This window comes from Triticum dicoccoides, chromosome 5B (assembly GCF_002162155.2).
Source record: "Triticum dicoccoides isolate Atlit2015 ecotype Zavitan chromosome 5B, WEW_v2.0, whole genome shotgun sequence".
In the NCBI taxonomy this organism is placed as follows: Eukaryota; Viridiplantae; Streptophyta; class Magnoliopsida; order Poales; family Poaceae; genus Triticum; species Triticum dicoccoides.
The window spans coordinates 127205380-127230695 of record NC_041389.1 but is presented as its reverse complement, the minus strand read 5'-3'; the positions used below and the strand labels follow the sequence as shown (position 1 = coordinate 127230695).

General features: G+C 42.9%; 1 protein-coding gene across 2 annotated transcripts; it reads left to right on the top strand.

The window, feature by feature from the left end:
- Positions 1-8066: 8066 nt before the first annotated feature.
- On the top strand, positions 8067-16514 carry LOC119307772 (protein MODIFIER OF SNC1 1-like). Of its 2 annotated transcripts, none has more exons than XM_037583851.1 (9): positions 8067-8442; positions 9777-9854; positions 9939-9983; positions 10113-10476; positions 10557-10647; positions 10881-10961; positions 11071-12620; positions 13700-16029; positions 16129-16514. In XM_037583851.1, the coding sequence occupies exons 1-8, from the start codon at positions 8411-8413 to the stop codon at positions 15971-15973; spliced, it is 4515 nt and encodes a 1504-aa protein (XP_037439748.1). In that variant the 5' UTR covers positions 8067-8410; the 3' UTR covers positions 15974-16029; positions 16129-16514. The 2 variants fall into 2 exon arrangements, with proteins under 2 accessions (XP_037439748.1, XP_037439749.1); XM_037583852.1 differs by having other exon boundaries at positions 16126-16514.
- Positions 16515-25316: the final 8802 nt, after the last annotated feature.

Sequence of the window (25316 nt, the reverse complement as noted above, 5' to 3'; positions counted from 1 at the left end):
GACTGTGCTAGAGACGCGAGCCTAGAACACCAACAAAATCACGGCGCGGCACGTAAACAAGGGAAAAGCACACTCTGGATTTTTTTTCGCTCTTTTTTTTGCGCTGCTTTTTTTTGGCGAAAAATCACTATAATGGCGAGTGTCTCAAAACTCTTCCTAGGTCAAACTGACAGGATGGGCACGAAATTTTTTCGACCAATTTTTTTTTTCGACTGCCCGGACCAAAAAACTGGAAACGGGTCAAAAAAACTTCCTATAATGGCACCTGTCTCAAAACACTCATAAACACCTAAAAATAGGATAGCCAGAATTTTTTTCGAAAAATGCGTTTTCGAAAAATTTTGGGCCTAAATGGAGGGTGGTTTCCGGACTTTTTTTTTTCCGAAACCTACTCCGGCAAGGAAACACGAATCGGAATCTAGATGGATCTCGAAAACAAACCTAATATGACAAGAACTCAGATTGGTGGTGGATATATGGTGGTAGATGGCAGCGGTGGTGGTATATGACAGCGGTGGTGGTATATGGATACGGATTCGAAGCGGTGGCGGATAAGCGGTGGTGGTAGATGGCAGGGGCGATGATGATGGTGCGGCGGCGGCGTGACAACTTATGACCAGAACTCGAAACTCTAAAAGACTAGACTCTAAGACCAGCAACTAGACACGACGATGCAACCGCAAATTCAACAAAGCAAAACCCTAAAAAGATTATGCAAAGGCTCAGATTGGTTCGGATATGATGAACTAACCCTAATTTTTTTTGTGGACTGTAGGTATGAAGAACAGACTCGATCTAAACTACGAAAAACTGTAAAATCTCACCGAGCAACTTGGAAATCTGATACCACTTGATAAAGGCAAAGGTGTCCCGTCTTTCGATGAGATGATGGATATCGCTTTGGTGGAAGTCGACTTTGATGATCCGACTACGAACGTGCGAGGACGTCGCGCCTTAGCAATCGCTAAACCAACTCTGAGAGGTTATTGACCACGCCGGAGCATGATCAACCTGACCACGAGGGTCTGTTTCCTGCGAGCAAACGAAGAACAAGCAAGAAACTAAGGTTGCAATCTGGATATTGCGAATATAAGATGAAAGCTTTATTGATCAAGGTGGGGTTCTGTGACGCCTTTGTCTGGTCGTTGAACACAAACGAAGTACGCGAAGTTGCAACTATGGCGAACTTTAATCTAAACAAAACCCCAAAGTCTAAACGGTGCCCTAAGGGCTGTATATATGGAGGAAGAGAGGGGGAATTTCGTGGCCCTTGGTGGAGGGGTCCAAAATCAACCCTATCTCTTGTTTCCCCACACATACGGACTCTAAAAATTGCCTATACTTATGTATTTCGAAATTACATGGGCTTGGCCCAATAAAAAGGTGACGCAGCACCTATAATAGCCTCTGGACGAAATTTATGAAGTGACATCTTGTATATTTCGTCCAAGGCTTCATGCACTCGTTATGGTGGCTTCAAAGACCTGAAATCATCACTTGTAACTCTGTTCTTGTTCCCCTTGCGCATGCCATCATCTCCATGCTTGTTCTTGCTCCAATGTTCATCCTTCTCCAAGCTAGGCCCTTCATTTGTAAGCAAAACAAATGTATCCAATTTAGGCAGCATCATATTCTCATGAACATTAGAATCATTGCCAAGAAACGAAAGTACCTGGTAATTTAGTTGGCGTGCGCGAGCTCTAGTAATTGGTCCAGTATGTATAGCAGTAGGGGCTGTGGGTGTAACAATGGTATTGATGTCCTCATCAGAGCCATCAGAACAAACCTACACTTCCAACTTACCATTTTTGAGAGAGAACCACCTAATTATGTGTTGAGGCCAAGATATTCCATTCCTACCATATGAATCTTGATCTCTTGCCTTCCCCAAGTTGCTTTCCACTCAAATCTTCTTTCCACCAAATCCAAATCCCGTGAGAGAGAGTTGAGTGTTGGGGAGACTATCATTTGAAGCACAAGAGCAAGGAGTTCATCATCAACGCACCATTTGTTACTTCATGGAGAGTGGTGTCTCCTAGATTGGCTAGGTGTCACTTGGGAGCCTCCGACAAGATTGTGGAGTTGAACCAAGGAGTTTGTAAGGGCAAGGAGATCGCCTACTTCATGAAGATCAACCGCTAGTGAGGCAAGTCCTTCGTGGGCGACGACCATGGTGGGATAGACAAGGTTGCTTCTTCGTGGACCCTTCTTGGGTGGAGCCCTCCGTGGACTCGCGCAGCCGTTACCCTTCGTGGGTTGAATTCTCCATCAACGTGGATGTACGATAGCACCACCTATCGGAACCACGACAAAAACATCCATGTCTCCAATTGCGTTTGAATTCTCCAAACCCTTCCCCTTTACATTCTTGCAAGTTGCATGCTTTACTTTCCGCTGCCCATATACTCTTTGCATGCTTGCTTGAATTGTGTGAAGATTGCTTGACTTGTGCTAGAATAGCTAAAATCTGCTAAAGACTAAAACTGGGAAAAAGTTAAGTTTTTAATAGGTCAAGTAGTCTAATCACCCCCCTCTAGACATACTTAAAGATCCTACACAAACTTTAACTTTTGTCAGCCCATAATGATCACGTAAATAGAATAGCCAACAATCGGCTATCTGAAGTTGCCATCTCACCTATAGTTTACATAATAGCCCACTTGTACAATAGTTAGTCATACTAGTATGATATATCGTTAATATGTGGCCCACCTATTTCTATCCCAAGGGGAGTTGGAGCTTGTGCTACAGCCGATTGTAATTCTACAACCCGCTTATCTTCTCTCTCCTCCAACTAGGCAAAAAATAATGTGACATCTCTTATAGTCCACCTACGTCATCCTATTATATACTTGCTCTTATGCGTAGGTGTAGCAAAGCTCGTGAGGAAAGGAAGGCAATGAGAAAGCACATTGTTTCAATCGCTAATTAATTTCCTAGTGTCTTACATACTTAGAAATTCTCAATTTGGTTATCTGCTCAACAAATTTGGATGGAGGGAATAACAGTACTTTGCCCCGACAAGTGAGGACAACAACACCCAACTCTCTTTTCCCGAGTCTATGAACAACGATGCATAAATTTTGAGCTTTCCCAACCCTCCATCCTTACAAGCGTGCGGTAATTTCACCCATTTTATCTCATGCCTATTAGTGTAATAATTTCATCCAAATAAAACCTTGCATCATATGTCTCATGAATGCATTTTTGCTATTATTGTAAAAATAAACATAGAACAATTCCAAAAAATAAGAGACAAACAAGTGACATCAAACCTATCAAGTGAGAAATAAGGGGTGATCTCTCACACTGTCCACGTCAGATAGGAATAGTGGTGGAGAGAGAGAGAGGGAGAGAAATCACGTGAATTAGGTGATGCCCCACGCCCACCCCGATCCATTTCTTCCCACGCACATGTCCTCTCACAGCACACACACAACCACCTCCTCTGCTTGTTTATCTCCCTCAGCGTCGCCAGATCTGGAGAGCCACCGGGAGGACAACAACAAGCGCGAGAGGCGGCGACCGCGGGACAAGCACTATCCTCGACCAGATCGGTGTCCGATTTAGGTGGCTCGGGGTGGTCGCGGCGACGACCTCTTCAACGGTGTCGCCCAATGAGCTCCACATGCGGGGAGGCATCTCCACTGTCCACGCCACCATGTTCCCTCACCGACGTCGACCTCGTTGCAAAAGAGGGCTAGCCCACCCATGCTGCCGGTCAAGTTGCGTTTGGAGGTGGGGGGGGGGCAACCACGCCTAGAGGAGGTTGTCCCCAATGCTCGGATCCTCTCATCGTTGAACTTGCCCACACAGTACGTCACCGCCGCTGGCTGAAGTCGCCCAGGTCGGCACTGTCCCTGTCGGCTCGCAACGCGTCCTGCCTGAAGATGAGCAGATAGCTATCATGAAGCTTCCTCCTTTCAGGTCAACGATTTCCCATTATGTTTTCCGTTCAATTTATGATTTTGTGGTGATATGGACAGAATCTCCATCTTTATTTTTTGAGATTATACTTTATCTATGGCTACAAGGTGTTTAATAATAATTCAACCAGGCTGTAGAGGTTCGTTGAATAATTTTTCTGTTGACATCCTTAACTAGCTACTAGAGATGTATTACTATATTATATCCATATGTTGCAATTTTCTTAAATTCTGATGTTCTGTGCACGAATTGGATCACTTCTGTTGGGCCTTCTTGTTGGTTGGTAATATACTGCTGCTTTTTGTGTAGGGTTATTTGGTGTAGCAAGAATGATAGAGTTCTAGGCCGAGGCAAAGAAGGGACAGGGAAATGGTTGCCTCATATGACCAAAATTGAATATTGAAATAATAATTTTTTGGGAGTTCTGATGAGATAATAACAAATTTGGCTGAGTATATCTCGTAAGTTTTAGAAATTTGTGCTAAATAAAGTTGATTCTTCGCCACTGCCCTATCTGGAGGGCCCCTTGGCATTTTTGCAGCAATGATTTTTCAATTCTTTGTTAGCCATATGCCATATTTGTTTCTACACATTGATTTTTAATACAATATTCTTTATTTCATTTGAAGTATCTTGTTTTTAACTTATGAAAGGAAACTTTGTGAAGCATCATACAACAAGACCTTGGATTGGTTTAAATGGTATATATTTTGGTCTGATGAATGTGCTATAGCAAAGAACCCATGCAAGCAGTAACTATAAGTTAACAAAAGAATGATTTCTATCAAAGCTAAGTGGACTTTCGGAGGAAATTCACAATACAATCTAGAGCAAAACTACAGAGGATTTCCACGGGTTTTCCCCTCAAGATTTTGCTTGTTTTGCATCCATTAGTTTCTAGGTATTTGTTGCATGAGTTTCATTTTACACTATGCTTATGAGATGAGAGTTATACCTTGCATGCGATCCATGATACATAATGTTGTTTCTTCACATTATTTCTGTTAAAACCTACACTTGTTCAGTATATGAAGTCAAGTAGCCAATAACAATGGGGCCATTCAGGTTTTCCTTTTTTTCTTGTAGTATATGAAGTGCATATATTTTTAAATCATTACATTGATGTCGCCGACAGTGCCGCCATACATGTTCCTTCTGTCGTTGTCGTCTGAAGGTAGATAATTGATCAGATGATCCCAAGCCTCTCTCTCTCATCAAATTTGAGAACATGTTTCCAGGTCTTACAACATATATATCACACAATCATCTATTATTATGCTCATAATTTGATCTCGTGACAGAAATTAAGTGAAGGGGGGCAACTGATTGGAGGAGGGAAACAAGTAATATATTTTTCTTTCCTTTACTTGTACCCTCTAAAAGGTTGCCATTTCTGTGGTAGGTTGGAGAGTAACCAAGGTATGTATAAGGTGAGTATATTCTTTTCAAGACTTGTGTTTTCTCTATCACTCAGTGGCAACCAAAAAATTGTGTGGGTACAATTATCATTTATAATGTTTCTGTTATTTGCAGATAACAATGGGTTTGCTAGACTAGTATGGTCCTGATAGAGTTCTTGATACACCAAACACATAGGTTATAAACTTAAACCCTTGAAGCAATCATTCATATATGTTCATAAGTTGTAACATTTGTGTGATAAGTTTTGGAGTTTATGTAGTGCCAATATGCTTTCCTTTTGTTCAAGCTAGTTTTACTAGCATTGGCATGGTGCCGTCTACCAAGGTTAGACTTGTAGTGTAGTTCATGACATTGAACTTCCCGATACATAATTATGAGATGAGTCATTTCACTTTCAAAAATTCCTTAAAATGCTAGTTTATTGAATAACCTCATTATATGGTTGCGTTGATATTTCTCACTGCTAGTGTTCTAAGCAGCTTAAGTTATAGTGGTTGTGCTAACACTATGTACTTCTTAGAAGAAGGGACCGATGCATGAAAAGATATATTATGCATAGTACTATAATTAGTGCGTAGAAAAGCTTTGCGTTAGTGACTGCATTCACCAACTAACCATCTTGTATTTGTCAGAAGCCATTCATGTGGTATCATTTGCTAAGAAGTGTTGAAAATGCTAAGGAAGATGACGAGAGCTTGATGATGATATTGGGTTCAATTAAATGAATCAGGCAACACTTATTTGCTACTCCCCGTTCCATAGTATAAGATGTTATTACAACCTATTACCACAGATCCTCATGTTATGTTCGACAACAACCGTGATGGAACCGTTGACATGAGGGAGGTCCTTTGCAAGCTGTCCAGCCCGAGGAACTCCCGGGGCGATGATGCTCTGGGCTCTACTTTTAGGTAAACCCGACAAATGCATTTTGCATGAGATGGTTCTTGCAATGATCTTACCAATTGCAGTGGCAAGCAATGCATGTGGATGTCTAATTCCAAGAGATTCCTAACTCTGACTGAAAACATAATAAAACACTACTATTTCAAACGTACGATGCCGATCGATCAAGCATCAGCACAAGTAGAAGCTGGCATCGATGCTTCGAGTAAGCAGGAGGTGCAGTACTACATCTAAATACTTCAAATAATACTACTAATTTTACATGCTTAGTAGAGTAGGAAGAACTTCAAGATTTGTATGGTAATTTTGAATTTTTCTCAAAGTGTACATATTCATATCCTGAAGCAAATAATTTATGTATTGTTTTGTAGGGGTTTTGATTATTCTAAGAACAACCTTTTGGAGTTTGGATTACTCTGAGTAATTATTGTAGGAGTTGGAAGTGTGCTGCGTGCCCGGCTACCACTGCTTGCACTACATGAGTCTCCCAGTGCAGGTCATCTCTCCCACCGTTCCCCTCCTTCCCCCTCCCTCCAGATTTCATTGTAGCTTTCATGTGAAAGAGACTACATCATGCATAAGAAGAGCATATTCACATTTCATTGATGCGTGCGCATCAGCAGTGAGCTTTTGTGCTAATTTACTTCATAATGATGACTAATACTGCAAATGTTGGCAGATACTCTACTTTATCTTGTGACACACTTAGATCATATCACTAGATTTTGTTTAGATATAATTTCAACAAATGTACCTGGAATTATTTGTGTTCGTAGCAGATACTTATTTTTTCCGTTGGCTGAAATTTTGTTTAGATATTTGTTGTGATGTAACATGTAAAAGCATAATTGCCCTAATGTTGTTTATGTCTGAGACTACAGTATGCTCCCTGTTTCAGGAACGAAATAACCAAACTTGTAGGATTCTCCTGGCAACGCTTTGTCTCTGTTGGTGAAACTAGAGAAGACTGCAAAAATGAACAGATAAGGAATTAGCATGTTTTCTTTATATTTCATATCATGATGTCTATGTGGTGCATATCGTACTTTATAATCTTAAAATTTAGTAACCTGTGTTTAAATCTTTTTTTCGAGAAACTTGTGTTTAAATCAGAAGAATTTTTTTTTGCAAAGCTACATTTAGTTTATTTGCAGCTAGCAGCGCCACTATAACCTTGAATTCATTGTCTCGCATGCTTGGGTGAGGCAATGCTCCCTGTCCAGTGTAGGGGACATGTCTCAAACAGTTTGAGTTCACATATTTTCTTGTTGACAAGTTTTTTTTTACACATTTTGCAGGTTTATATCAGGTGCATTCAGCCAAGTCAAAACAAGACACAAACAAATCAGTTATTAATATACAAAGCCAACATATCAGCAACACAAAACAAGATTCATGCACACAACCAACATTACAGTGCAAAAAAGAAGCGCTCTCACGAGGCTTGCAATGGCGGCCCCAATTACTAGTGATACATCACTGATCACGAGGGAGGACAAAAGAAAAAAAGAAGGCATCGACCACGCGTAGGGTCACCCGGTGACGAACCGTGTACACTTGTGGAAATCTTGGCTCGCACGAAACGTCGACGTCGCCGCGCCCGACCTGGCCACCCAAATCCAAGCACGCAACTCCCCGCTGGGATCCCCTGCGCCGGACGGACGCAGCACCCCGGCAGAGCCCAACACTCGTAGGACTCCACGCGTCCCCGGGCACGCGCACGAGCCCCCCAATCCCCCGCACCGCCACGCGTCCCCTCCGCCTCCCCTTTATACCGCTCTCACGAACGCCTCTCCAACCTTATACTCTCTCTCTCTCCTCCGTCCCCTTCCCTCCTTCCATCTGACGCGCGGGGCCCACCCGTCAATCTCCGTCGCCCTCCCCCGCCGCCGCCGCTCGCCGGACGGCAGGGCCCGGCCGCGAGGGTTCCCGCGGATTCTGCACGCCTGCCTCCCGCCTCTTCCGCCGCAGCCGTCGCCGATCCGGGCCGATCGCGCCGTCCGTCCGTCTCTAGGGTTTCGCTCCTCGCGGCCCCTCCGAGGCTGTCCGAGAGATCCCGATCTCCCTGGCCTGGACGCGCCAGGCTCACGTCCCGGTGATCGGCGACGCTCGATTTGGACCCCCGTCGAGGGGCGCAAGCTCGCGGGGAGGGGCCATGGCCTCGAGCCTGCTCACCACAGACAAGAGGTGCGAGATGCCTATCCCCTCGCGCGCACGACGCGATTTCCTCTCCCTCGTCGTTTTGAATTTCGTCCGCGACTGGATGCGCAGGGCCTTTGCATTGTTGCGCGTGGTGATTCTGGCGACGCTTGCTATTTTTGTTTTAAAATTACAAATATCAGTTTTTTTAATCATCGATTTGTAGTAGTGCTTGGCGGATGGTAGTATTTAGCTTTGGTGTCGTTCGAATGCTAGTTTCCGGATCGGAAGCATGCCAGGCAGAGTGCATTTCTAGGTTGTCTGGTTCAATTCTATGCTGTCCGACGGTTAAGCAATCCAGTTGTGTGGTATGGTATCTGCGTGGCAGCGTCATGGCACCAGATGGTCGCAGATGAGCCCGTGCTCTTCTTTCAACCGAGCAAATATGTATTTATAGCTGATATGCTTCGTTTCCTCTCAGTGTATATTTATCAAATCCTTTGAACGGCAGAAAGTCAGTTATCTGCTTTCTCTTAAAGGAAAAAAGAGGAGCTGTCTTTTGTCCAAGGGCAGACTGCTCAGGTTCTTGTTAATTCAGTCAGTGAACCTTTATGAATGATTCGACCGAGTATGTATTTAGTGTATCGAACAAAACTTTTATCAAGAATACAAGATGCAAGTCCAGGCTCATATCACGTTTCATCTTGACCTATCAGCAGACAGGAGTGCCCAAGCCTTTTTTGGGCCGTTTTCACCTTCTATTTGTAAGCCCGTGTTTTATTGGTTAAGTGGTATTTGAACAAAAAGTTTTGAATCCTTTCGATGGCATACTGTCAAGCAGCATTTGGCATAACTCTGCACTCTTCCATCTCTCAGCCATAATCATTCGGAAACACTAAAAATCTGATGGCAAATCTGACGTTTTTCATGGCAATTTACATTGGTGTAATAACGGCAAATTTAGTTTGCAAGCCAAAAAAATGAACTGAGCCGGATTTGCCATACTCGCCAACTAAACTTGCCATCCTCGGAGAACAAAATTTGCCTTGAAAAATGTTTTGATTTGCCTAAAAAATACAATTTGACGTCAGATTTGTAGTGGAGTCCTAATTATTTCTGTGTATTAAATTTGTTAAATGCTTTATGTACTGATTTGCAATGCCATTTGATAGAATGTTTGTAGTTCTCTTCCCATAGATGGATGATTAAGCTCCATTCATTTATCCTTCTGAGACTCGATATTTATATTTATACGCAATATGTTTTTTAACACTATGCCTCACATAATCAGGTTAACGCGCTTAATAATTGTTGCTTAGTTATATAGCACTGCTGCTGATGTACAATGTGTGTACTTTATTATTCTGTACTGCTTTCTGCAGATGGGCAGCTCCTACAAGGAAATCTGGCATGACTGTTCTTGGAAAAATCCCAAAGCCCATTAATTTGCCAAGTCAGAGGTAACAGTTTTTGTATTGGACATTGTAAGCGAAATCTTATCTTTGTGTACTTCTATGTGAACTGATTTAGTAGTTCTCATGAAGGTTGGAAAATCAAGGTCTTGACCCCAATGTGGAAATCGTTCCAAAGTGAGTCCCCACACTCATTGCTATACCACACTTTTTTTATCCATTCTTTTTGAGATTTGATGCTACTCATTCAGTGTTCTCAATAGTTTTTAATAATTTCTAGTGATGAGGTTATCATTTTGATTTTAGGGGCACCCTCACATGGGGCAGCAAACCAGGACCTACAACACCAAATGCATGGAATTCCTCATCACTTCTATCTCCCAAGAAGGATGGAAATTCTGGTGCACCAAGCCAATTCAATGGCCGTCCCTCTTCCGGTGGAGGTTCAAGGCCCTCAACAGCTGGAAGTGAATCTCTTGACTCTCCTAATGCTTGGGGTCCAAATTCTCGTCCGTCCTCAGCATCTGGCACATTACCATCACAAAATGTACCAGTGGTCACAAATCGTCCTCGAAGTGCAGAGACAAGACCAGGAAGCTCACAGCTTTCTCGGTTTGCAGATAACCCCTCAGATAATATGAATGTATCGATAAGGACTGTTGACAGATCGGTAATGCACAATAATTACTTTATATGGCTTGGGCGTCAGCAATCGGAGCCTACTTAATATGTTTGTTCTTAACTATGTAGGGATCTTCACATGGGCATGCGTTTACTCTAAGTACCGGTGATTTCCCAACACTTGGTTCTGAGAAAATTTCTGAATCAAACAGTCAACGAGGTAATCTGCATGCAAAATGTATTATATTTTTTATATGGCCATGACTTCTTACTGAATATTTGGAATTCTTGATTGTATTGATCATATGGTATGCTGATATATGCCATATCTGCTAGATCTATTTCCGCAAATCTCAGTTCTTTGTTCTGACTGATCTGATTTCAAATTCAAATGACGTATATTCAGTTGATATACAAGATAATTTCTCCTTACAGTTCAGCCTTTTATTCTAGGTCATAGTTCAAAAGGGCGCCCAACTTCTAGTTCTGGCAAAGATGGAACCCAAAATGATACGGGGAAGAGCCTACCTGCTGGTATTTAATTTCACCGTTTTATACTTTCTTATGTCCTTACCGTCTTGCTGTTGCATGTATATATGTATTATGGTCTGACCACTTAATCGGATACCGTTTCTTGTTTTAGGATCTGGCGAAGTAGTTCGACCACCTAATAATCAACCAGCAGATATCATGAAGACAGACCAGCAGGCACATGATGGAAGTGCTCCCTTTCCTGCCACAGGTCATCCAAATGAAGCTCAGCAGCTACAGCCATACCCTCCTAACTATTGTATGCCCCTTCCGCAGTTTGATTCATGGCGTGCACCTCCTGGCCATCCACCTGAGGGAATGTGGCATAGAGGACCAGGTGGCCCATACAGACCAGTTGGTCCCTCTAGCAATTTCCCTGTAGAACCATTCCCTTATTATGGTCAGTTCCCACCCAACTCAGAAGCAGCAGCAAGGCAGGGCTCAGGGCATGGTGGATATCACTCGAAAAATGCCGATGCATATCATTCTATGACTCCTAATTCGTATGTTATGAATCAACCTGTTATTCCAGTCAGGCCAGTTTACCAGGGCCCAATCCCTTATGATGGATATTATGCTCCTCAACGTCCAAATTTCAATAATGCCAATGTAAGAGATTCACCATTCGTCGGAGGCCCTCATCAACCAGGAATATTGAATCAATTTCCCAATCAGAATGAGAAATTCCAGCCTGGACATTCTCCGAGCAGAGCAGTCAAACACGAAGCAAGTCCCAAGGAGCTCTCCGAATCTGATAGAGTACATTTGATTTGTCGTGGACAAACTAGGATTTTGCATGATAACCCTGATCGTTTAGTGGGTCCTGGTGAAGTTGAAAGGAAGAGTCAGCCTGCACCACCACTTCTTCCACATCCAGATGGAAATCGAAACGATGTAAACACAAAGGCAGATACAAGGAATACCCCTAATGAAAGGAACATGGTGCTTATGAAGTCAGTGCATGATAACAGAGGTCCTAATCGTACAAGCCATTCATCTGTTTTGGAAAATGCACATTCCCATCCCAAGGAAACTGATGATGGCGCCCACCTGAAAAAGTTGAAGGAGGATAATCTTCCGCTTGATCAGCAACCTATCATTAAGAAGAATGCAGCTTTGATAGAGAAAATAGGGAGTTTGAACAACAAAGCTAGAAATGTTGATGCACGAAGTGTTGCAGAAGCATTTTCAAACAAGGAAATCAAAGAGAAGCAGCTAAAAAATGCTGGTTCAAAAGCAGATCGGGTGATAAAAGATGTTCCATCTACTCCTGCCATAACTGCTTTTGCTTCTGTTTCTGGCCAGGCAGCATGTGTTTCTCCTCGTTCTCCCGTGGCACAGAAACTGCAGAAGGAATCTAATGATGGCGGTGTTGTTGGACCGTTACACTCACATTTTGCTGAAGCCAGCAAGGCTGGAAAGTTGGGTGTATCAACTCATGATCGCACACATAGGCGGGTTGATTCTTCAAGAAATAGCCACCATGGCCCTGCTAAAGACATGCCACCCAACAATTCTACAGGACATGGGCGGGGAGAAAATTATGCAACTGAATCTTTGCCAGTAGTTCAAGTGAGGAATAGTCAGCATGACCAGCCTCCGGAGCATGTTTCGCAGGTGCCACCTGATGACATGCCAGCTTCACCCGATTATGAATCTCAGGCATGTTTGCAGATTTCTTCTGGCAATACTTTTTACAGTGGAAGAGTTTGATTATGAATTTTATGATACAGTAGAAAACCGAATTAATTAACTATGTATGTTCGGAAAATATTTGTGCAAGAAAAACCCAATAAAATTATTTTCATGTAGCCAAATCATATACTTCCATTTATAGATGTACATCGTTTTTAGGAGGGAGCTACTTTCTCAGCTCTCACAAGTAATATATCTCTTCACATATCCATTAAAAGTATGAGGGCATGTATAGTTCATTACTGCACTTCGCAAAACTTTAGTTGTGCAAGTGTGACTGGTAGATGTTTTGCTTCATTAGCACAATTTGTTAGCCTTGGGTTCTGCAGCACGTGTGTCACAGACTCAGGCTTTTTGAAAGCCTGCAAGGTTGCAACCAATTTGTGGTGGTCAACCAAACATGCCATTGACACCCTGCATTAGTCAATTCATATTCATCAAGTGCATTTCAAACAGCCTGTGGTTTGCTGTTGGCATTGTTAGTCCATAATACATTGCCGTATCTTGTATATTTGTATATGAGCTATTGTTTGGACTTCCATTTCAATTAACAAATGTTGTCATTAAATAGGTTTTGTTAAGTAAGGATTGTTGCTGTTTGTTACCACATAACATATTTGTGTGTATTTTCATTATTGATGCGCGGTCAGGTTTTATCTAAAATTTCGAATCTCAATAAATGGTACTAATGGCCTAAAACCTCTTATATTTGGTTACGGAGTTAGTATAAAACAACACAAAATGTTGTACCATATGCTGCTGTGCATGTCACATGACTTGTTCTTGTAGTCTACCATCCTTTCATACCCTTGCATTCTTTAATGCCACATTTGGTTTTGTGCCATTACTGCCTGCTTACCAGTCTTATGTTATTAAATAGACATACTCTGTTTACAATACATATATCACAGCAGATTAAGAAGTTTTACTACATTGGGTAACTTTCTTAATAACCTGTGCAATTCTGCTAATATGCATACTGATGCCAATAATACCAAGCCTTGTTGCCTACTAACTTGTATTTGATCGTTGCATTTCCAATTCAGCGTGTAAAAATGAGGGAGTTGGCTGTACAGCGCGCCAAACAATTGCAAGCTGAGGAAGAAGAACGGACAAAGCGACAAAAGGCAAAAGCTCTTGCAAAATTGGAGGAGCTGAACAAGCGTTCATCAGTACATCAGAAGAATTCCAGTGATCCACCACCAGAAAATGACGACGTGCATAATAAGCCAAAGGCTGGAGTTGATGGGAGTACTGAACCTGCATCTTCAACTGCTGAATCACATGATGTTCCTGTATTGGATAATGTTAGTATTCTTCAGCCACCAAATGAACCCAAGGATACTGCAGTTCCTGCACAGCCCATGTCTACTCTACTACAGGCTGAGGGTACAGGTAAAGATCTTTCTGGTCATAACACTTCAACCTCAGGCATGAACACACAGAGCAACATGATGGAGCATATAGCCCATAAAAGTATATCACAGTCACATGATCTCAGTGTTACAAAGCCTAGGCAGGGCTACAGAAAAAGGCATGCTGTTTCAGAGGATAAAATTCTTGGTGAGAACTCAAGTGTGGCAGTAAACACAGAAAATGTTAAGAAAGCTGTTGAGGTTTCTTTGGACACATCAACTGCTGTTGTTACATCACATGATGATCCCCCAGCCCACAGCAAGAAGAGTGCCAGGAACTCGAGAAATAAGAAAAAAGTTGATGATGCTCCTGCTGCTTCTAAATATCCACCCATGGTTGTTGGTCAGCAGAATGCACCAAGCATCTCCAGTGAGCCAAAAATAAAAACCGCTGGTGTTATCATTAGTAGTTCTATACTTCCTGCTGAAAATACTGTGCTTACAGTTGGAAGTATAACCGTGGGTGGTATTTCATTTGGATCTTTCAACCAGGAGCGCCTGAAATTACCAGAGGAAGCTCAGAGCACTGCAAATAGCCGCCCAAAACCTCAGCAAGCAAAAGGATCAAAAAAGATTCAACATGCTATCCGACCTGTCGAGAAGCCACATGGGAATGAGAGTGTTGTCTGGGCACCAGTTAAGCCATCAGGGTGGAATGAACCATCTGAGGAAGCTGACGCAGCAGTAGCAGCCAGGCCTAAGGCAATTGGAAAGGGCACCACCGATGGGGAGAATGTCACACGAACTAAGAGAGCTGAAATGGAAAGATATGTGCCTAAGCCACTGTCCAAAGAGCTTCAACAGCAGAATCTGGAACAAAATTTACCTGTAGAAAAATCCTCTGTGGAGAACAAGAGTAATGATAATGAGAAGTTAACCGCTGCTAAAGAGCCCAAGAAATGGGAGGACAAAAAAACTAGTAGAGGGCATGGAAAGTCTCATTCTTCTTGGCGCAGGAGGAATGCAGATGACTCATCTTCGGTGGTACCAATACCTTCTGAGCGAGCAGACAGCTATCAAGAATCACATGAAGTTCAGAGGCCTTCTGATAAGCATCAACAGCTTGAACCTGACAAGCAAGCCGATTATGCTGCCGGGAATAGTTTGGCTCCAACTGAAGCAGTTGAGTTACCTGCCAGTGCCGCAAAAGAACATGCTGCAACTAACAGGCAAAGGAGGCAGCATGTTAAGGGCCCAAAAAACGAGGCAAGTAACTACTCAAATGAGAACAGAGATGGCAGGAAAGATGTGAATCACATGTCAACACGGGGAATGGATGCAAACTCTTCTGAACATAGAAACATGTCTAAACCTGAGGTGAAGAGCAGCGCAGCTGGTACACACTCTAGAGCACACTGGAAACCAAAATCTTCACATTCCCAGAGTAACTCACAGGGCAATAATACCACTGAAGGTCAGGTGGACAGTGCTACTCTGCAAGACAGCAGCAATCATAGTAGTAATCAAGGTAAAGGTGACATGACAAATGTGGATGAGAACCAGAAGGGCGAGAGTCACGAAAATGCAGAACAGCAGCAGCTTAATCATGCAACCCGTCGCCAGGGACAGCACAACGGGAGGTATCACAGGGGAAGTGGCGCGCACAGGGGAAGGGGTTATGATGCTGGGCAGCCAAGCCATGGCGCAAATGCAGAAAGGCGGAGGGGTAGCACTCATCTTGAATACCAGCCAGTTGGCTCCAACAAACCCTCAGACTTCCAGCAGAACCCAAGTGCCGATGAACAAAGTGCAGGGCCTCCAGCTCCAGGACCAGTGTACAGGGAGCGCGGCCACAACAGGGGCCACCGCCCCCCTGGTGGTCACTTTGTCAAGCGGAATCCTGCCCCTGCCCCAGCCACAGCCCCAGCTCCAGCTCCAGTTCCTAATTCTTACCGAGAAGAATGATCTTCCCTTGCCCCCATGATTGCTGAGATTTAGGAACGTCGAGTCATTCACAACAGGTAGGCAAATGAACTATTTCAGTATTCTAGTTTACTGCCTGTACAGGCAGCTTGTGTGATCTCATTCCCCTCATGGCTAACATGTTCAGAGGCTAGCAGGTTGAATGTTTCTCGGCAGTGGCGAGGCGGTCGACGGTCGGGGTCACCAGTAGGTTGTAATGTTTTTTTTGTTCCCAGGGCTGTTGGGCCTTAGCGTGTGATTGTTAATTTTTCCAAAGAACATCCCTTGCTTCGGTGAGATGTGATGCTTTAATTGTACTAACGGAGTTGATTAAGTACTGGGATGCGAAAATGCTAGTAGTGTTTGCTAACGGGAACAGAAGCGTTGTTGTTTTTTTACTTATTTGTTGGTATTCGGTACATGAAAGTTGGTGTCATGTGTTGTGTTTCCGTTGACTGGAAGATAGGCTTGTCAGGAATAATTGACTTCTTTTGTACAATATGGTTGCAACGAAGGCCCTTGTACGATATTACCTTTTCTTTTATTCAATGTGAGCTCCTGGTTTCGTTCACCTAATCTTTTGATAGGTACTCCCTTCCGTCTTGGAAAAGTTGTCCTCATGGTCATTTTACAGAAACACCCTCAGCTAATTCCCGACACAGCCCGCACTCCTCGTCTTCTCCGGTCGACACTCCGCCGCTCTGACATAGGCGCCGTCTTCTCCTGTCGACACTCCGCCGCTCTGACATAGGCGCATGGACGCCGGAGATCCCCTGCTTCGCGCTACTCCCCTGCTCTCCCGCGCGTCCGCCGCCGCAGCTGCCTCCTCCGCCGCTCCCTTCTGCCTCACGCAGCCCCCCAGCCTCCCTTGCCTGCCTCCCGAATCTTCCCTCTTTCACCCAAAAAATTGTTTCTTCTTCCTCCCGCCGCGTCTCCTGCTCGCGGCCACCCCTCCCTCCTAGCGTTGATGGAAGAAGCATGGCCGGCCCTCGGCCCGACGGCCTGCGACGCGGCCTTCCCACCCCCGCCCCGGCCCCCATGGCGTGGGGCGCGGCGGGAGACGGTGGCCAAGGAATCGTCCGTGCAGGCGGTGAGCAGAATCGTGTCCAGCTGCGCCAACTCGAGCGGCCTGGCCGTGGCCGCCGTCGACGCCAACGCCGCCATCTCGGGCGGCGCCGCGCTCGCCTCCACTGCGGGCCGGCAGGTCACGGTGCTCGAGGAGGTGTGCGACGCCGCAGCACGCCGGAGGCTCGCGCTCCTGCCCACCCCCGTCGAGACCGTCGACCTAACCCCTGAGTTCGTCAAGAGAGGTCGACTGTTTACTTAATCCAGCCTAGCACCTCGTACTGCTACTTTCATTTGCTGAATAGAGGTTAAACTCTGCACTTTCATGGGTTTCCATTCTCTGCTCTCTATTACTGCTTGATGCTCTTTGCATTGCTGTGTTCAGTAGGGCCAGCTTGAACCGTGTGCACCAGGAGGAAGACCAGCCCAAAGTTGATGAAGTGAGACAGCCAACAGGATGCCCATGCAAATCAATTTCGAGCAAGGTGTGTGTAGATTCAGAAATGTTTAGACTGAGTGTTCACCGAAATAGTAAATCTTGTCTTTCCTAAAAACTGAATTTGTATATTCAGTCTTTGCTGAATGCCAGCTTCCAGAGTTTAAATGTTCAGTCTTGTCTTCCCTAAAAACTGAATTAGTAAATCTTGTCTTTCCTAAAAACTGATCATGTCTTCGAACAAGGTGCATATGCCAGTGTTGTGTTAACACTTAACACTGAATGTTCAGTCTTGACTTTGAATGTTCACCGAATTTGCAAATCTTGTCTTCGAACAAGGTGCATATGCCACTGTAAACCGAACAGCAAACTGAATTACTCTGAATATTCAGAAAATATCATGTTAGAAAAGATTGTGAATTACTCTGAATATTTACATGGAACAGCAAACTGAATTTTTTGACCATTTGACCTGGTGTAAACCGTAGGCAAAGCTGTTTGGATCCTCAAATACAGGAGTAATTAAAAGAGCATGTACCATCTGCAACATCTCAAGAAATTCAAAGAAATTCAGAATACGGTACAGCATCTCAAGACATCTGCCCATCTTTTGTTTTGGTCAGATGACCAGATTGTGCCAAACTGTGCCCAACCACAAAGACAAAAGGCACTAGCACCACATAGTTGCATTGACCAAATAGACTTGTTTCATGAGTGCTTAATTTGCATTGATTAAATATACTGTAATTACAGAAATTTTAGGAATATTGCTTGTCCAATCTGCGTGTAGAAATTTTAGGACTACGTGAATTAAAGGCTTTGGACTACATACTCCTATCATATGGAGCTACATACTCCTATTATATGGAGCCAAAGTGCTCTTGTATTTAAATTTTATATGGAGCCAAATTTTATTTAAGTTTGGTGACAAAATAGTTCTGCAGTTCTTACTTGAGGCCTGCCAAATTATGTATTATAGTGTTGCCTAGAGCTACTCCCTGAGCTTAAAAGTCTATTCAGGAAAACCTTTTATATGAAACCAATCTTCTTCCCTTCAAAAAGTTTGTTCCTTACAAATTATTAAAAGATGCTTCAGTGACTTCTGAGAGATTAAAAGTCTCCTTGTTCATTTTGGTAACTAGAGGAACATGACGGCCATTCCTTACAGAAACATGGTAACTTCAACAGAAGAAACATCAATCAACTCTTGTACTGCTCTGCCTCCTGCTTGCTTTTTAGGCTTTCCAGTGACATGATATTTTCATTCAGAGGAGGTTGCACTGCTCTGCTCTCTGCTTGCTTTTTAGGCTTTCAAATAATTCCAAATTAATTCAAATAAATCTAGCTAATTCAAAGAATCCCAAATTAATTCAAATAAATCTAGCTAATTCAAATAATTCTAGCTAATTCAAATTAATTAAAAGTACTCCTTGTTCATTTGAGCACGTACTCCTAGTGTGAAAAGAAAACCATGATGAATTAAGCAAGTACTCCTAGTCTAACACAATCAAGTACTCCTCAAGTACTCCTAGTCTAACACAATCAAGTACTCCTAGTCTAACACAATCAATTTTCAGCTTGTACAAAATACTGAAAACTACAGTAGAAACAATGACTAAACAACAATAATTCTGTAGTTTTCTCAAATTTTTGCAGTATGTAGACTATTTAGAAATTCAGAGATAATGAAAAGATTGTGCTAGGATGTTCTGAAGCTAACTGAATGTTCTGAAGCTGTCAATTTTTTAATATAGATTGTGCTAGGATTGCACAAATTGATGTCACTTTTTTATATAGATTGGGCTAGGACATTGTAGGTTACTGAATTTGCCTCGCTCACTCTGCTTTTGACTGAATTAGTGCATCAAGTGATGTCACACTCCACTTCTTCATCCTGCTACTGACTGAACTGGTTTTGAGCTCACTAACTGATGCCACTCGCTCACTCACTGCTCTCAGGGAGGTTGTGCGGCACCGAGCGGATGTACGGCGAGGTCTTCGAATGGTGTCAAGTCACCCTTGCCATATGGAACATATGTAAGCTCTTCCTGCTAACCTACAGGAGTACATTTTCGTGCTTCAAGTCTGAGCCTATGTATGGAAAATGCATGCTTCAAGTCTGAACCTATGCACTCCATTTTGTGGTGATTAGTTTCCACTTCTATGTGCACTAAGAAAAAGAAGCCTGAACATGGCATGCATGCTTTCTTGTGGTGTTAGCATCCCAGCACTGATCAACACAACTTGTCCTCACAAGCACATAGAAAATGACAGGTTCTGAACATCAAGTTGACTGAACACAACTTGTCCTCACAAGCACTTTTATTTGTTCTATGAAACTTCTTGTAATATGCATATTACATCATTTAAATTCAGTGTCAAAACATGGAAAAATTCAGTTGTCAAAACACCTCAAACATGGCCAAATTCATATCAGTCCAAAATTTTCATGTTTCAGAGAAGTTTACAATTTTTGTGGCCTCTTGATACAATTTTTTTATCAAGAACTGTCAATTTTGCATCCATTTAACTCCATTTATGGTGGAACAGGAGGAGCAGCAGCAGCACAAGGAGCAACTCCTTACAGTAGCAGAGGCAGTCGCCGACAGCAGCAGCAGATGCAGTCGCCGACAGCAGCAGCAGATGCAGTCGCCAACAGCAACAACTGGTCCGCGCGGACTCGATCGGGCGGGCTGCAGCGGCAGAAGTAGGTGGCGGGCGAAGGCAGCGGCAGGCGGCAACGGCAGGTGGCGGACGGACGGCAGCGGCAGCAACAGGATCCCGCCACCGGGGAAGACCCGCGTGGCCCTGCCTGCCAAAGTCAGGGAGAGGGAGCGGCGGCTGGGATTGCTGCAGGCACGAGGAACCTGCGCCGGCGAGGAGAGCGACGAGGAGGAGGCGCCCGTCGAGGAGGAGGCCGCCTTGGAGGAGCAGCTACAGTCGGGGTCGGGCTCCTCGGAGGAGCAGCCGCAGTCGGGGTCGGGCTCCTCGATGACGCAGGCGGCGCCGGCGCTGGAGGCGATGCTGCTGCCCCGCTCGCCGGCCGTGCTCGAGCCCCTCGATCTCCTCCCTCCTCCGGAACGCGGATGTGCTGCTCCTGTCCCTCGACGACGCGGCCGTCCTCCTCGGCGATCTCGTGGCCGACAGCGGCGGCGAAGTCCACGGGCAGGTCAGCGGGGCGGTGGGAGAGCGCGGCCAGGGCCTTGCTGGCGGGGGCCGGACGGTGGATGGATCGGGCGACGGAGGAAGGAGGAAGAAGCTGAGGGGGGCTGATTTGCAACAGTTTAAAACGTAGAAAGGGTTTTTCGCAAAATTAAAGTTGAACTAAGTCGCGGACAACTTTTCCCGGACGGAGGGAGTATGCATTTTTTTTGACGGGTTGATAGGTATGCAGTTAACTGTCGCCTGTACCAACAAAAGAGTGTCTTCGTATCAGACTAGCAGCATATGGCCGCTGGATGAGCAGTGTGCCCCCTGCGCACAGCGCACCTCCCGTCCGAAGTTTTCAAAATTATAAAAACCGACGAAGTTGGTTACGTGGGATTTGCTAATAACTGCTGATATTTAGAAAACTAATTCAACGGTTTCCATATTTCATACACTAGTACAAATGCCCATGCGTTCAACAGACAAAAAAAGCAGTAAAATATGCTTTGTGTGTACCATTGTGGGAAAATTTTGTTTTTGTCACTCTAATTTTTGCCAACTTTACTTATGCAACTTTAGAATTTGACATTTCACTTTTGCCACTCTTAGCTTTTGACAATATATCACTTTTGCCAATGGCAAAAGCAAAAATTTTACAGTGGCAATTGTGATACATATCAAAAGCTAAGAGTGGCAAAAGTGAAATGAAAAATTATCGTTTTTGCCACGAAATGGCATTTGTGATGTATTGTCAAAAGCTAAGAGTGGCAAAAGTGAGATGTCAAATTTTAGAGTGGCATAAGCAAAGTTGGCAAAAACTAGAGTGGCAAAAACAAAATTTTCCCTACCATTATGCAGCATTTCGTATATTCAATTCTGATTATCTCTTTGTAGAGTATGAAGTGTGGATTTGAAGAGGCCACCTTAACGGCCTTCATACGATGAAGGAGTAGTTGTGCATGGAATAGTTTGTCAATCGTTTTATTATGTACTTCTCGAGAAAACATGAATATTGTATTTTTACAAAGTAACATTTTTGAAATCTTTTATAATTTTTATGGAAAGGTGATTTTTAAGATTTGCATTTTTTAACACATGATCTTTGAAAATAATGTTAATTTTATTTATTTTTTAGAACATTTTTAAATGCAACCATTTTACAAATAATTGATAATTCTTTTGGAATACTGAATATAAAAATGGTGAACATATTTTAGAATGAGAACAATTTTTGAAGTAAAAAAGCTTTTGAAACAATATTTTTCTCAAAAAACGCACACTTTGTGTCTGCAGTAAAAAAGAATTGTTGGTTGAACATATAATATAGAGCATTGTTGAGAAAATCGTTAACTGGTAGCTGCTCGGTTGGCTGGCGAGTAGAGGACTAATAGGTTTCGGCAAGTTAATCGGCCATTTAATCAATTAATCGGATGATTTATCGCATTATCGGCTACTCGGTGACTCAATAAGTAGGGATTAATCGTTAAGTTAACTGGTTAATCGGATGAATTATTGAATAGGGATATAGAGTTCAGAATGTCATAATCACGACCTTCAATGGCGCCTTCCTCGACTTATCACTATCACCAGGTGAAAGAGAAGTAGTGGATGTATTCTGAGTGGGATACACCGATGCTGAAATTGCTGTATACAATTTAAAAGTTTAATAACTAATCCAAAACGGAGACGCTACGCGTCGGCCGGCGGATCTTTCGCATCTGTTTGATCGGGGCCATCCAGTGGCGTGGCTCCTTCCTCATCATTGCAACAGACCTCTTATTGCAGAAACATTTGCAACAGAGGTTCTGTTGCAGAGTTTTTTTTCCTATCTGAACTCTTTTGAAACATGAGTGTTGTTGTGGAAAGGACTTTTGCAACACCGATGATGTTGCGAAATTCATTTTTGGTCTTAACTTTTTGCCAACATGGGTATTATTGTGGAAGGACTTTTGCAACACAGATGATATTGTAGATTTTTTTTTGTCTTAACCTTTTTGTCAACATGGGTATTATTGTGGAAGGACTTCTGCAACATGGGTGTTGTTGCAGAAGGAATTCTGCGTCTAGTGTTGAAGGCCCTGGCCAGTTGTGCGTCGGCTGATCAAGCTCGTATATGACGGTTGCGCATGCGATGGAAGCTCGTATCTAACGGACGCGCAAGCTATAATCAGCCGACTGATTGATAACGTTTCTCAATCCAAAAGGTTTTCTAGAATTTGCAAAAGATTTCAATGCAAACGGATTTATAGGACGTTGAATTTTTTTTTTTTGAGAAACCACGTTGAATATTTTTAGAGATAGTTGGTTGTTTGGTTTCTTATTGTTTTTACCATTTTATATTCACTATTTGGGCTTGGCCCAAAAAAGCACTATAAAAAAAACATGCATGCACGAACTATTCTCAAGTCTCCGTACTGCTCGAAGTGCCAAGCGCTGCCGCCGCTTGCTCGTGCCTCCTCATCTTGCTCGGGATACAAACACTTTATGTCGTATTGTTTCATCATGGCCATCAAACTATATTTTTTAAAACCGAACGGGCAACCAAACCATTGCGGCTGTCAGCGGTTGGACCGTCGGTTCATCGATTTGTTTCTAGCAAAAAAAAGACCCAAGTTATTAAAAATAACCTTAGATGTGGCCAAATTATGCTTGGATGTGGCCAAGCATAATTTATATATACTTCACAGATCCAAAACAACATCAAAACTATGAATGGTGGTTGCCAGCCAACCTTTTTGTGTGTGAGAAGAGGAGGGCCATTGAATTAGAGCATGTGCAAGTCGCATCCATTGTCATTTATTTTAATTGGTCCCTCCTCGGCCCATGCACAACCAGCAAGAGCATCGTTCTTTTAATTCTTTTCCTTTATTTCTTCTTTTTTTCCTTCATGCTCATATAGTGCAATTAAAATTTACATTTTCTTTCCTTTATTGCTTTATAAGAGCCAAATTTACTCCTTTTAATTTCTTCGCTTTCCTTATGAGAGGAATAATTTCTTTTCTTTTTGCTTATATAAGAGCCGAACCAACTGTTTTTTAATTCTTTCTCTTTCCTTATGATTGGAATAATTTCTTTCTTTTTTGCTTATGTAAGAGCCGAATTTACTCCTTTTAATTCCTTCTCTTTCCTTCCTGCTTATATTCCGAGACCCACTCCTTGAGTTGGCTTATTGATCTCGAATCATACAATTGAAATGGAGATAATGGTATCGTGATGAAACCATATGTTTCTGCTTAAGTTAATCACCGAGTTAAACGGCATAGGCTGTGGACATATAATCAATACATGACCCAAAAATAAAATGCCGCTAGAATAGCACAAAACACAAAGAAAAACAACCTGGAGACATTGTAGGAAATCAGATTAGGGGAGTTTGTTGATATGGTGAGGCTGCAAGGAGAAATATGAAACAACAATTAGGTAACCATAAAATTGTATAGTCGATTGGAAACATAGGTAATTAATTCGAAATAAATGATTCTAAAGATGTTCCAGACTTCCAGTATAGATATGCAAGTAAATGGCTAGTGCACATTAATTGGCCACCATACTGAAAAAGGATGGACAGGCTATACCATAAAATATCATCATGCGTTTACACATAATACGTGCAGCTTAGCAGGCTAAATAGAATCACGTAAAGATCTTACAGCTAAACAAGGAGATTGAAAGAAATATGCCCTAGAAGCAATAATAAAATTGTTATTTTATATTTCCTTATTCATGATAAATGTTTATTATTCATGCTAGAATTGTATTAACTGGAAACTTGATACATGTGTGAATACATAGACAAAACACCATGTCTCTAGTATGCCTCTACTTGACTAGCTCGTTGATCAAAGATGGTTAAGTTTCCTAGCCATAGACATGTGTTGTCATTTGATGAATGATATCACATCATTAGGAGAATGATGTGATGGACAAGACCCATCCGTTAGCTTAGCATAATGATAGTTCGGTTTTATTGCTATTGCTTTTTTCATGTCAAATACATATTCCTCCGACTATGAGATTATGCAACTCCCCGATACCGGAGGAACGCCTTGTGCGCCATCAAACGTCACAACATAACTGGATGATTTAAAGATGCTCTACAGGTATCTCCGAAGGTGTTTGTTGGGTTGGCATAGATCGAGATTAGGATTTGTCACTTCGAGTATCAGAGAGGTATCTCTAGGCCCTCTCGGTAATGCACATCATAAGAAGCCTTGCAAGCAATGTGACTAATGAGTTAGTTGCGGGATGATGCATTACAGAATGAGTAAAGAGACTTGCCGGTAACGAGATTGAACTAGGTATGAAGATACTGACGATCGAATCTCGGGCAAGTAACATACCGATGACAAAGGGAATAACATATGTTGTCATAACGGTTCGACCGATAAAGTTTTGTAGAATATGTGGGAGCCAATATGAGCATCTAGGTTCCGCTATTGGTTATTGACCGAAGAGGTGTCTCGGTCATGTCTACATAGTTCTCGAACCCGTAGGGTCCGCACGCTTAACGTTCGATGACGATTTGTATTATATGAGTTATGTGATTTGGTGACCGAATATTGTTCGGAGTCCCGGATGAGACCAGGGACACGACGAGGAGTCTCTAAATAGTCTAGAGGTAAAGATTGATATATTGGATGATAGTATTCGGACACCGGAAGTGTTCCGGAATGTATCGGGTACATATCGGAGTACCGG